This window comes from Drosophila elegans, unplaced genomic scaffold (genome assembly GCF_018152505.1).
Source record: "Drosophila elegans isolate 14027-0461.03 unplaced genomic scaffold, ASM1815250v1 contig_814, whole genome shotgun sequence".
NCBI lineage: Eukaryota > Metazoa > Arthropoda > Insecta > Diptera > Drosophilidae > Drosophila > Drosophila elegans.
The window spans coordinates 5,362,447-5,374,248 of NW_024546167.1; the positions used below are offsets into that span (position 1 = coordinate 5,362,447).

General features: G+C 43.9%; 4 protein-coding genes across 5 annotated transcripts; 3 read left to right on the top strand and 1 right to left on the bottom strand.

Moving 5' to 3' along the window:
• Positions 1 to 281: 281 nt before the first annotated feature.
• LOC108138212 (threonine--tRNA ligase 1, cytoplasmic) lies at positions 282 to 3,826 on the top strand. Of its 2 annotated transcripts, none has more exons than XM_017260332.1 (4): positions 282 to 387; positions 1,012 to 1,072; positions 1,616 to 2,049; positions 2,106 to 3,826. In XM_017260332.1, the coding sequence occupies exons 1-4, from the start codon at positions 334 to 336 to the stop codon at positions 3,690 to 3,692; spliced, it is 2,136 nt and encodes a 711-aa protein (XP_017115821.1). In that variant the 5' UTR covers positions 282 to 333; the 3' UTR covers positions 3,693 to 3,826. The 2 variants fall into 2 exon arrangements, with proteins under 2 accessions (XP_017115821.1, XP_017115820.1); XM_017260331.2 differs by having other exon boundaries at positions 314 to 600.
• Positions 3,827 to 4,347: 521 nt separating this feature from the next.
• LOC108138213 (ras-related protein Rab6) lies at positions 4,348 to 6,172 on the bottom strand. The gene has a single exon (XM_017260333.2). The coding sequence runs from the start codon at positions 5,838 to 5,840 to the stop codon at positions 5,214 to 5,216; it is 627 nt and encodes a 208-aa protein (XP_017115822.1). The 5' UTR covers positions 5,841 to 6,172; the 3' UTR covers positions 4,348 to 5,213.
• A 700-nt stretch (positions 6,173 to 6,872) lies between these two features.
• On the top strand, positions 6,873 to 8,043 carry LOC108138353 (trypsin delta). Its single transcript, XM_017260524.2, has one exon. The coding sequence runs from the start codon at positions 7,060 to 7,062 to the stop codon at positions 7,867 to 7,869; it is 810 nt and encodes a 269-aa protein (XP_017116013.1). The 5' UTR covers positions 6,873 to 7,059; the 3' UTR covers positions 7,870 to 8,043.
• An 879-nt stretch (positions 8,044 to 8,922) lies between these two features.
• LOC108138336 (trypsin) lies at positions 8,923 to 9,825 on the top strand. The gene has a single exon (XM_017260500.2). The coding sequence runs from the start codon at positions 8,956 to 8,958 to the stop codon at positions 9,778 to 9,780; it is 825 nt and encodes a 274-aa protein (XP_017115989.1). The 5' UTR covers positions 8,923 to 8,955; the 3' UTR covers positions 9,781 to 9,825.
• Positions 9,826 to 11,802: the final 1,977 nt, after the last annotated feature.

Sequence of the window (11,802 nt, forward strand, 5' to 3'; positions counted from 1 at the left end):
AGTGTGGCCAACTTGGCTTTTTCCACGCTAAGACACTGAAACAAAGCTTTAACGAGGTGTGTTCTCTTTCATAATGAAAATTTGGCACTCCTGTTCTCAAATAAAACAGCAACTAAAAAATTACATAATAAATTTGTAAATTTGCATAATTTCTTTCATATAGAAATGACCAAATTTGTAGAATAGGTAATATTGTTTTTCAACAGTGGCTTAGTGGGAACTTAGCATTTTTAATTGCACTTATGCACTTTAACGCCAACTTTCAGTGCAAAAGCTCTGTCGCCACCTGGTAACACTACCCACACATCCTCTGATTAATTTGTTTCGTAAAAAATGGGTGACAACGTGGTGATGGAACTAAATAACTTGGATTTGAACAAGCAAAAGGCATGTTAAACTCTTTTCGGACTGCATTCGAGTGTATTAGAAGTGCTAGATAGCCGAGTTATGTTGAAGTTTGCGCCCCAGGGCGGCAGATATTATAGCAACTTAACCCGCATTTGCCAGCGGATTTTGCCGAAAATTCAGACGCAGCCGAATTCACCAAAACAACAGCAACAACAACAATTGAAAGAACAACAACACAACTACGCAACTTTGGTTGGTGTTTTAAGCTCTAAAAAATTGAACCCTAATTACGATATAAATGTCTAATACTGGCACGTGTAAATGTTTTGTGTGTGTGTGTGTTTGTTTGTGTGCAATGAATCAGTGCCGGCTAATGTGACGTCACTAACTACCATTCAACTTTGAATCCAGCTATTGCATCAGCTAAAAAGTAAAGAAGATACTCTTAAAAATACACAGCTCGATAACAAGAGATAGGTTCCACGAAAAAATACTTTAAAAGCATCTTGTCGTTTCCATTGCTTTTAGTCCCCAATTGTTCAAACACCAAGAATATCAGTCGAAAGTAGATACCGAAAAAAGCGTTTACTTAATTGCATACGTAGCAGGAATTCCAGCCACTTTAAATTTTCATCATATTGATTTTTTCCCATGGATTTGCAGGCGGCCAAAATGAAGAAGGAGAAAAAGGAGAAGCCGGCCGGTGGCGCAGACACTCGCAAGGGTAAGGGTTAACGCAAAATATAATTTAAAAACACCCCAAAAGTTAAATATTTGTTAAAACTGCCTTCTTGTAAAATACTTATAGAGTTCATCTAAAGCGTAACTCCTATACAATCTTTTAATATATTTTGGCTGTTAGCTAATGGAAAATAAATAAAAAGTCTTATCTATAAGATACTTTTTACTTACTGTATTTTTGTAAAATACGTAGCCTACCCTTACAATCCATTAGTAGTCGCACGTAAGCTGACTCACCTATACTTTTTAGTTCTCTTCAAAACAAAAAAAAAAAAACGTTTTCCTACCGTACAAATTTTGTTCAATTTTTTTCTAAGGCTTAAGAATGAGTTACCAGTTTTTAAAACAAAAAACTCTTGTAAAATCGAGTACCTATATAACTTATACACCCTTTTTTTCTGTAACATACCTTTGCACAAAAACAAAATATCCTTTTAAATTTTACAAGTTACCGGTGACAACCTTTTAGCAATAGCATTAAAGCACCATACCACAAATAAACTAATCCCTGCTATGCCTATTTCAGAACTCAATCCATTGCCGAAGTACATCGAAGAGCGCAATGTCTTCTGGGAGAAATGCAAGGCGGAATATGCGGCCGAACTGGCGGCCAAGACGAGGGAGGCTATCAAGGTCACCCTGCCCGATGGCAAGCAGGTGGACGCCACTTCCTGGGAGAGTACTCCGTACGAGGTGGCACGCGGCATTAGCCAGGGTCTGGCCGACAACACCGTGATTTCCAAGGTGAACGGCGAGGTCTGGGACCTCGACCGCGTCCTCGAGGGCAACTGCACGCTTCAGCTGCTCAAGTTCGACGATCCCGAGGCGCAGGCCGTCTTCTGGCACAGTTCCGCCCACATCATGGGCGAGGCCATGGAACGCATCTACGGCGGACACTTGTGTTATGGGCCGCCAATCGAAAATGGTTTCTATTACGACATGCATTTGGAAGGCGAGGGTGTAAGAAGTTGCAGTCTTTCTTGCTAAATAAATAAACTAAATTGCTGCCTTATTAGATCTCCACCAACGACTACGGCGCCATGGAGTCTTTGGTCAAGCAAATCGTAAAGGAGAAGCAGAACTTCGAACGCCTAGAGATGAAAAAGTCCGACCTGCTGGAGATGTTCAAGTACAACGAGTTCAAGGTGCGTATTCTCAACGAAAAGGTGACCACCGATCGCACCACTGTCTACAAGTGCGGCTCTCTGATCGATCTCTGCCGCGGACCCCATGTCCGCCACACCGGCAAGGTGAAGGCCCTGAAGATCACCAAGAACTCCTCCACTTACTGGGAGGGCAAGGCCGACGCCGAGACGCTGCAGCGGGTCTACGGCATCTCGTTCCCCGATCCCAAGCAGCTCAAGGAGTGGGAGAAGCTGCAGGAGGAGGCGGCCAAGCGGGATCATCGCAAAATCGGTCGCGAACAGGAGCTGTTCTTCTTCCATGAGTTGTCGCCGGGCTCGTGCTTTTTCCAGCCACGAGGAGCACACATCTACAACACGCTGATTGGGTTCATCAAGGCGGAGTACAGGAAACGCGGTTTCCAAGAGGTCATTTCCCCAAACATCTACAACGCCAAGTTGTGGATGACCTCCGGCCACTGGCAGCACTATGCCGAGAACATGTTCTCCTTCGAGGCCGAGAAGGAGAAGTTCGCGCTCAAGCCCATGAATTGTCCCGGACATTGCCTCATCTTCGATAACCGCAACCGTTCGTGGCGAGAGTTGCCGCTGCGCATGGCCGACTTTGGTGTGCTGCATCGCAACGAACTGTCTGGCGCTTTGACCGGACTGACTCGCGTGCGTCGTTTCCAGCAGGACGATGCGCACATCTTCTGTGCCCCCGAGCAGATCAAGAGCGAGATGAAGGGCTGCCTGGAGTTCCTGAAGCACGTGTACACCATCTTCGGCTTCTCCTTCCAGCTGGTGCTGTCCACGCGCCCCGAAAATTATTTGGGCGAGCTGGAACAGTGGAACGATGCTGAGAAGGCGTTGGCCGAGTCGCTCAACGAGTTCGGAATGCCCTGGAAGGAGAACCCCGGCGATGGTGCCTTCTATGGCCCCAAAATTGATATTACCATTATGGATGCACTGAAGCGCGCCCATCAATGCGCCACCATTCAGCTGGACTTCCAGCTGCCCATTCGCTTTAATCTCAGCTACATCGCCGACGATGGCGAGAAGAAGCGTCCGGTGATCATCCATCGCGCCATCCTCGGCTCAGTGGAGCGCATGATCGCCATTCTCACGGAGAACTTTGCCGGCAAGTGGCCCTTCTGGCTGTCTCCGCGCCAGGTGATGGTGGTGCCAGTGGGTCCGGCCTACGACCAGTACGCCCAGTCTGTCCGGGATCAGCTTCACGATGCCGGATTCATGAGCGAGGCGGACTGCGATGCCGGCGACACAATGAACAAGAAGATACGCAATGCTCAGTTGGCCCAGTTCAACTTCATTCTGGTGGTGGGCGACAAGGAGCGCTCGTCGAACACCGTGAACGTGCGCACACGGGACAACAAGGTGCACGGCGAGGTCTCCGTGGCGGAGCTAATTACCAAGCTGCAGAAGATTCGCGACGAATTCATCGCCAACGAGGACAGCTTCTAAGACTCTACTTCGATCTATTTATCAAAGGTATACTTAAAATTTGCATAGCAAAGCAAGTACGCATTTTTTGTTCTTTCTATGTATTTACGCTTATGAAACCGGAATTCACAAATAAAAACCAAAACCAAACCTAATTCATTTTATATGTGCTATGTTTTGGTTTAGGTCAGTTTGATGAACTGCCATTTGCTAAACAGATGAAGCACATAAATAAAATAAGTATAGAAAATATAATTGATAAGTCATTATTTATGGCTTTTAATTTGAATTTGTGTTCTAAAATAACAATAAATGAACAAGCTCAAATGTAGTTAATTTCAAGATTGTTGAGTTCCCACGAAACGGAGGCCTTTCTTTACGATCCAGACTAAGCCTATTACACTGTAATTTCTGGTGGAACTCCTCAGAAGTATTTGGGCTAGTCATGCCAGCACAGGTGTGCAGTTCATTCAGGAACGATTCGAATAGGCAACGTAACCTGAAATTTATAGATAAGATACGACGCCCCAAATAAATTGGAACCGTACTTTTGGGAGGGCATGGGGATGTCAGCAGCTCCCATATGAGTCATGCTTTGGGCTTGTTTTATGTTTTAATTTATTGCTAATATATTGTATACTTTTCATTTTCATAATTTGATTTATTAAAAATTGCATTCATAGTTTTATGTTTTTATTCAATTATCAATTTTGTAAGCTTTTGCTTTTCGCGTAAAAAATGCACAAAGTTCTCTCGCTAATCGAAGCAAAAATCGTTAATAATATTGTTAAGTGTTTTCTCTGCTCGTGCTGCCTGTCTGTTTCAGTTTTAGTCATAAAAATACATATTATATATCTGTGTATATTTATTCATAAGATGCACGTGGCCAAGTCCTATGCCATCCAAAATTTCCAGTTAGCAGTCGCGCACGCTGTGCTAAAAAAAAAAACCGAAAACCGAACCGAGATGGGCGAAACAAAAGCCGCAAACAGAACAGAATGGGGGCTAAAATTGGAAACAAAGTGCCTGGCTGGTGGAATCATTGAACACAGACTGGCTGCGTGGTATCTACGACTGTTGGAGGTGCCGCGAGCTGGAATGTCGGAGGATCCTGGACCGCCTGGCCTGGCATAAGTACATGGTTGGGTGATGGGACTTTTGGGGTATCGGAAATGCACAACACTATATTCTTAACTGGTAGCTAACTTGCAAATATTACTCTGATCTTGATCCCTGATCTCGTGTCAATGAGTTAGCATTCACCTACGCTCGGGATTAGCTCGCCTGCACTGCTGCTCAATTAACATTAATTAGTTAGCCGATTTCGTTAATTGTTGTTTAGTCTATTTGCCTTTGCTATCATTTGTTACTTTATAAATAAACTTAAACGTAAAGTGTGTATGTGTGTATAGATGTTGAGGAATCCGCCGCAGATCCAGCCACATACACCTGACACCTGTGTACACTAGTGCTGTTGGCCGATCTCCTGCTCCTGCTGTTCAAAGGGGAGGATTGCATCGGGTTGGTTCGACTCAACCGGTTCTAGCAGGCGCAGCCGCCCTCCGGATCCTTCGTCTCGTTGGGTGAGTCCTTCAGCACCACCTCCTGCATGTCCTCCGAGGGTTTGTTCTCCGTGGAATCCATGCCGGGCAGTGCCGCAGCCACCCGTCGGAATAATTGCTTCACATTGTAGCCGGCCTTGGCGCTCGTCTCGATAAACATCACATTCAGCTCCTTCGCCTTGCGCTCCCCCTCCTCGGTGGACACCTGGCGCTTGTCCGAGAGATCCGTCTTGTTGCCCACCAGCATGATGATGACGTCGCTGCCCCGCTCCGTGCGCACGTCATCGATCCACTTGGAGGTCTGGTGGAACGAGTTGGTGTTGGTGATGTCGTACACGACGACGGCCACCGTGGAGTCGCGAATGTAGGACGGGATCAGGGAGCGGAACCGTTCCTGGCCCGCCGTGTCCCACAACTGCAGGCGCACCGTGCGATCCTCCAGGTACATGGTCTTCGAGAGGAAGTCGATCCCGATCGTCGCCTGGTACGTGTTGTCAAAGCTGTCGTACATGAATCGCGTAATCAGGGAGGTCTTCCCCACACTCTGCTCGCCCAGGAAGACCAGCTTGAACTTCCGCAGCGGATTGCCGAAATCTCCGGATGACATCTTCCACGTACGTGTCTACTTTTTCTTAATTACGGGTTGGCTGACCTCTCTTCTCGCTCCGCTCTCCACACTCCTCGGCTGCGCACTCTCCACTCTCCACCCCTCCTCTCTGTTTATAATGGGGCTGGGCCAGCGGTTTTCCGAAACTTTTCGCACGGCGATTTCGCTGGAACCACGGCACTTGGTCGATGGACTTGCTTTCTAAATGCTTCCGACTTTAAAAAGGCCGAATTCCGGTCGGATTAACTCTTGTAATCGCTTGGTTGAGTCGTGGAAAAATTACGGCCAGCAAATCGTCTCTTCTTCTTACTTCTGAGTCAGTTGCTCCATTAGAGGTGGAGAATCATTGATGTCATCGATGTTTGAAAAATATCGGTCCTATCGATGACAGGGATAATCGATGTTTCTCCTTCTCTAACTAGTGTTAAATAAAAGTTTTATCTCATTCCTGTAGATTCTGCCATCCTTAAATAAATAAATTTATTGTTAAAAAAATTATAAAAATGTGTACACATTTAAGAATACATGTTTTAAACTAGTTTTAATTTATTTTAAACATCGATGAAGCATTTATGTTTTCCGCCAACAACATCAAAGCCAGCAAACATCGATGTTTCTCCACCTCTTGTGACCAGGGCTGGCAAGAAATACCAATAATATTGAATTGTGAATGCCCGAATGACCATACAAAAAATACTAGAAAGGTGAACAGGTGAAAAACAAATTTAAAAGCTCGGTGAAATGTGAATCGCATAATCGAGTACCTGTTCTTTTTATTTATATACATAATTTATTAAAATATATTTATATACAAGAAATTTAAATAATTGTTTATAAGTTATAAAAAGGGCTATCCCAAGAAAGTTGTAAGCAGTAAACTTCTTTGTTCACCACAAAAGCACGCGAAGGAACACCACAAAGGTTAATTGTGATTTTTAAATATAAATATTTTTTTTTTCAAAATTATAAAGCTCACAAAGGATTTGGGATACTTGAGATATTAATGCTGTTATTTTCCTAGCCTATCACTGCAAGTTGACGTACTTCTCCCAAAGAGTCACTTCTCGGGTGTCGCTTAATCTTAAATTATTTAAGCGGTTATCTGAAGAACACGGACCGTAATTGAAAGTCTTATCTGCTGGCGCTGGCGAAATTTAGTATCGCGAATTAATTTAAACGGCCCGCGATAAAGGCCGATGTAAACAGTTCCGCGAACACTATGATAGCGAACGGACCGCAAACAAGGCTGGCCAGTGTGATCCCGCTGATCCTGGGCCTGTGCCAGGTGTCCGGAGTGGCCATTGGCCAGCCGGAGGGGCGTGTCGTGGGCGGCAGTGCGGCGGCGACGAACAGTGCTCCCTACGCGGTGTCCATGCAGTACGGTGGCACCCACTACTGCGCGGCTAGCATCCTGAATGCCAACTGGCTGGTAACGGCCGCCCACTGCCTGACCAACAGTAACCAGGTGATGGGGAGCACCCTGGTGGCGGGCAGCAATGCGGTGGCCGGAACAGCCAGCACCACGCAGACGCGGAGCATCACCTACTTCGTGATCAACGATCTGTACACGGGTGGAACCGTTCCCTACGACATCGGATTGGTCTACACGCCCACCGCCTTTGTGTGGTCCGCCGCTGTGGCCGCCGTAACGCTGCCCACTGCCGGAGTGGTGCCCACTGGCACTGCCAATCTCTACGGCTGGGGCAGCACCAGCACCACCAACACCGCCTCCTACCCCACCACCCTCCAGGTGGCCAGCAATGTGCCCATCATCTCGCTGAGCTCCTGCGAGACCGCCCTGGGCACCAAAGGCAGCGACGTCCACTCGACCAATCTCTGCACCGGACCTCTGACCGGCGGCGTCAGCATCTGTACCTCAGACTCGGGAGGTCCTTTGGTCCAGGGCAATGTCCTCATCGGCATAGTGTCCTGGGGAAAGCTGCCCTGTGGTCAGGCCAACTCGCCGTCGGTCTATGTGCAGGTATCCTCGTTTATTTCATGGATATCGGCCAACCAACAGGTGCCCTAAAAGGTCGAATTTAAATAAATTTCGTCAATAAAAGCAAATAAAGTTGAGCCTCCAGTGGCCAGTGACTGATCAATGACGTACGGAGCGAAAAACTATGAGCAAAGGGGTGTTACTCTAAAAAAAAGCGATTTCCTATCAAAATAAAACTGAGTTCTGTTGTTTAAATTTATAGGACTTATTTGCGTTTTATTAAAAGAATATAAACATTTACTTTAACATTTTCAGTAAATCGATTTCAAATAACCGCCTTTAGGCATTTTTAACAGTCACTTCAACGAAAGAAAAAAAGTCTTTCTATAAAAATTTGTAATGGTCACTTCACTTTAGATAGATAAGATTAGTTGGCAATTAAATAAATATTACTTTAAAAAAGGCATTTACATTATCTACACCCAGAGAAAAACGGCATAGTATGTTGATACATTAAAATTCTTGAATGTAATATAGTTTTATTTTTAATTATGAAATACCTTAAAACAAACTATATTTAATTGTAGATTTCAACTTTTTTGATTTTAAATCTACTTAAAAATGAAAATGATTTACAAAAAAAGCTTTACCAAATACATAAAAAATCAAAATGGTTTTTTTTTTTAATATTCAGGTTAAAGCCTCTACCTATCTTGGTAGGAATTTTTTTTACATACATTTCCTGATATCTGGAAGAAAATATCCAAAAATCGGGGCATTAAAAAATCACCGACAAAAGAAAAAAATGATCCGCCAAAGCTATAAACGTGTCGTGTCGGAGGGGAATTCCAGCAAAATATGAAATTTATTGATAAACTTGAGATATAACAGTACTCATGTGCATATAGAATAAAATCACAAACTTGAGACTTGCAATGTTTGAACATCTATGCAGTCAATCACTACAAGAGTGTAAACCGAAGTATATAAACTATATATACAAATACCTGCTCGGACGTCTTCTAATCTTTAATTAAATTAGGAGCTTATCTGAATGACAACGGCCTTAATTGAAACCCCTATCTATTTTGTGGTGGGCTCGCGTGAAAGTCCTTATCTTGATTTCATTTAAAAAGCCAAGTCAATGCAGGCGATGTAAACAGTTCCGCGAAAACAATGATTGCGAACGGACAGCATAACTCAAGGTGGCGCCATCGCTCCCTGGCCAGTTACCTCCTCCTGGCCCTGGGACTCTGCCAAGGATCGGGATTCGCCTTCGCCCAACCCGAAGGACGTGTGGTGGGCGGCACAACGGCGTCGGCTGATAGTGCTCCCTACATAGTGTCCATGCAGTACGGTGGCACCCACTACTGCGCGGCTAGCATCCTGAATGCAAACTGGCTGGTAACTGCCGCTCACTGCCTGGCCAATAGAAACCAGGTCCTGGGCAGCACACTGGTGGCCGGAAGCCTTGCGGTGGCCGGAACAGCTAGCACCACCCAAAAACGGCAAATAACTCACTATGTAATCAACGATCTGTATACCGGCGGAACCGTTCCCTACGATATCGGCCTGATCTACACGCCCACCGCCTTTGTTTGGACCGCCGCAGTGGCTCCTGTGAAGCTGCCATCGGCCGGAGCCAGGCCAACGGGCTCGGCCAACCTCTTCGGCTGGGGCAGCACCAGCAAAACCAACAGCCCCTCCTATCCGAAGGTCCTCCAGGAGGCCAAGAATATTCCCATCATTAGCCTCGATTCCTGTGCAAAGGCATTGGGCACCAAGGGTCAGGATGTCCACACCACGAACCTGTGCACGGGACCACTCACTGGCGGCACTAGCTTCTGCACCTCGGATTCGGGTGGTCCTTTGGTCCAGGGCAATGTCCTCATCGGCATCGTGTCCTGGGGAAAGCTGCCCTGTGGTCAGGCCAACTCGCCGTCGGTCTATGTGCAGGTATCCTCGTTTATTTCCTGGATAGCAGCCAATCAAAAGATATGAATTCCCGATTTTAAAATATAAGCTGAATAAAGTATTTTCAAATAATTGTTCGTTTTCACATGCACTTAATTATAAGCACTTTGTTTTTTTAACACCACGTTTTTACGCCTGGTATTTGCAATATAAAATAAGTTTTAAAATTTGTATTTTCTCATCGTTACCAGTTTAGCAAAATCTTGAATTTTAGACATTTGTATAATTAGAAACCACTAGTCTATATTCACATTGTATGTTCTATTTTGTGACCGCCTTCTTTATTATTCTACTATTATTCCTCGCTGCTTTGCGAGCACGCTAGCTCTACGCGGCACTTGAGGGTATGTTAAGCTATAAGTAAATAATTAAATACAAATTTGACTTAATTCTTTATGCAATCATTTTACAACGAAATAATAACCGAATAAGTGCTGCTATATAAAACATACTTGAATACATTTGGTAAATTTTTATTTAAATAGCTCTAAATCTGAGAGGCTAACAACTAGCCAAGCAATCTTATCTCAATGTGGTATTAATTGGACATTATATAACTTAATTTATTGTTGCTAATAAGCTTAAGTGTAAGTAGCTCCGATAATGGAAAATACGTTTCGAAATAACTAAGATAATGTACTTAAAATATATTTACAGAAGATAAAGGTATTTTACAATGACAATGTAAGTAGCTGCCGATAATGTTAAAAATGTTTTGAAAGAACAAAGATAATGTAATTAATATATATGATAATATATATAATATTCACATGCAGCGTAGCTTAAGGGTTTAAAATGTTTATTTTGGTTGAATCTTGGTATAACTCAGATTTTTTGAAAATTCCTTTGTTTAACACTCACATGGAAACTATCTAAAAAAAACATTTCTAAGCATTACCCAAAAAAAAAACCTTTATAATTTTTATTAAGATAACATCTTTTTTCTAGCATATAAGTCTGGTATCAACTTTCCATTTCCTTATTGCACAGCCATTCGCAGAACCATTCTCCGCATCGCACTTAGCCCATGAGATGACTTTTGCTTTTAATTTCTGCTCATTTTGATGTGGGCTTCAGCACGTCCAGATTTCATTTCATCCCAGCCACTCCTCCCAAACCGGCCTCCGTTTTATCAATCAAATTGATCGGGCAGGTCTCGTTTGGAAACTAATTGGTCGACAAGTCGCTGGACACGATCGCAATCAGTTTATTGACACGACCAGAGCACATAATTGAATGAACATATCAATTTCCCATCACAATCACACCAGAAAAGCTTATTAAGTGCCCACCAAAATAGCTTCGCGCCCCAGAACATCGAAATGGATGGGAGGGGAAGGCGGCCAAGGGCGCGGAACGTGGCCCGGAGAACGATGACCAGAACACGCCCGCAGCTAATCAGGCTCTAATGGCGATAAATATTTCATTCTATATTATTTTGTTTTTATTCACCAGGCCGGGAACGCCTTCGATTCCGAGTCACAGTCCGATTCCGAACGAAACTGCCTGCCAGGAGTCAAGACAAAGCGAAGACTCAACGGGAACGAACAGGGAGATCGAGACCAAAATTGAGATCGAGATCGAGATCGAGAGGAACAAGCCCCAGAACAAGAGCCACAACAGCAGACCCTTCGACGGACCCGCGACCAGTCAGACTAAATCTCCGACGCGATCGATGAAGACAAGGCTGATAAAGGAAGCGGACGGTGGGGACTAGAGATGCCACAGTGACTTCACTGGCATTCCAAAAATATTAAAATTCAACTTGGTTGTGTACATTCGTAGAGAGAGTTTCATATCATTCATCTTAATATTCCAAAGAGTGTTTATAGTCCGTAAAAATATAATAAGATAAGATTTTATTACTTTAAAAAATAATTACTTTAAAGAAAATGAAAGTAAAGCTAATTACTTGCTTATGATAATGGAGTGGTTGTCTAATATAAAATACATTTTTTCATACATCTTTAATACCTTAAGATCAGCTTTTGTAAGAGAGAAAATAAATTATTATTACTTATAGCTATTTTTTTATTAATAGTTCAAATA

What these genes read in the sequence shown, in the direction of transcription:
- LOC108138212 (XM_017260331.2), top strand. Translation starts at nt 448, where the DNA reads ATGTTGAAGTTTGCGCCCCAGGGCGGCAGATATTATAGCAACTTAACC. An exon ending in AACACAACTACGCAACTTTG is followed by an intron (nt 601 to 1,011) that starts GTTGGTGTTTTA and finishes ATGGATTTGCAG; the next exon opens with GCGGCCAAAATGAAGAAGGA. An exon ending in TGGCGCAGACACTCGCAAGG is followed by an intron (nt 1,073 to 1,615) that starts GTAAGGGTTAAC and finishes TGCCTATTTCAG; the next exon opens with AACTCAATCCATTGCCGAAG.
- LOC108138213 (XM_017260333.2), bottom strand. Translation starts at nt 5,840, where the DNA reads ATGTCATCCGGAGATTTCGGCAATCCGCTGCGGAAGTTCAAGCTGGTC.
- LOC108138353 (XM_017260524.2), top strand. Translation starts at nt 7,060, where the DNA reads ATGATAGCGAACGGACCGCAAACAAGGCTGGCCAGTGTGATCCCGCTG.
- LOC108138336 (XM_017260500.2), top strand. Translation starts at nt 8,956, where the DNA reads ATGATTGCGAACGGACAGCATAACTCAAGGTGGCGCCATCGCTCCCTG.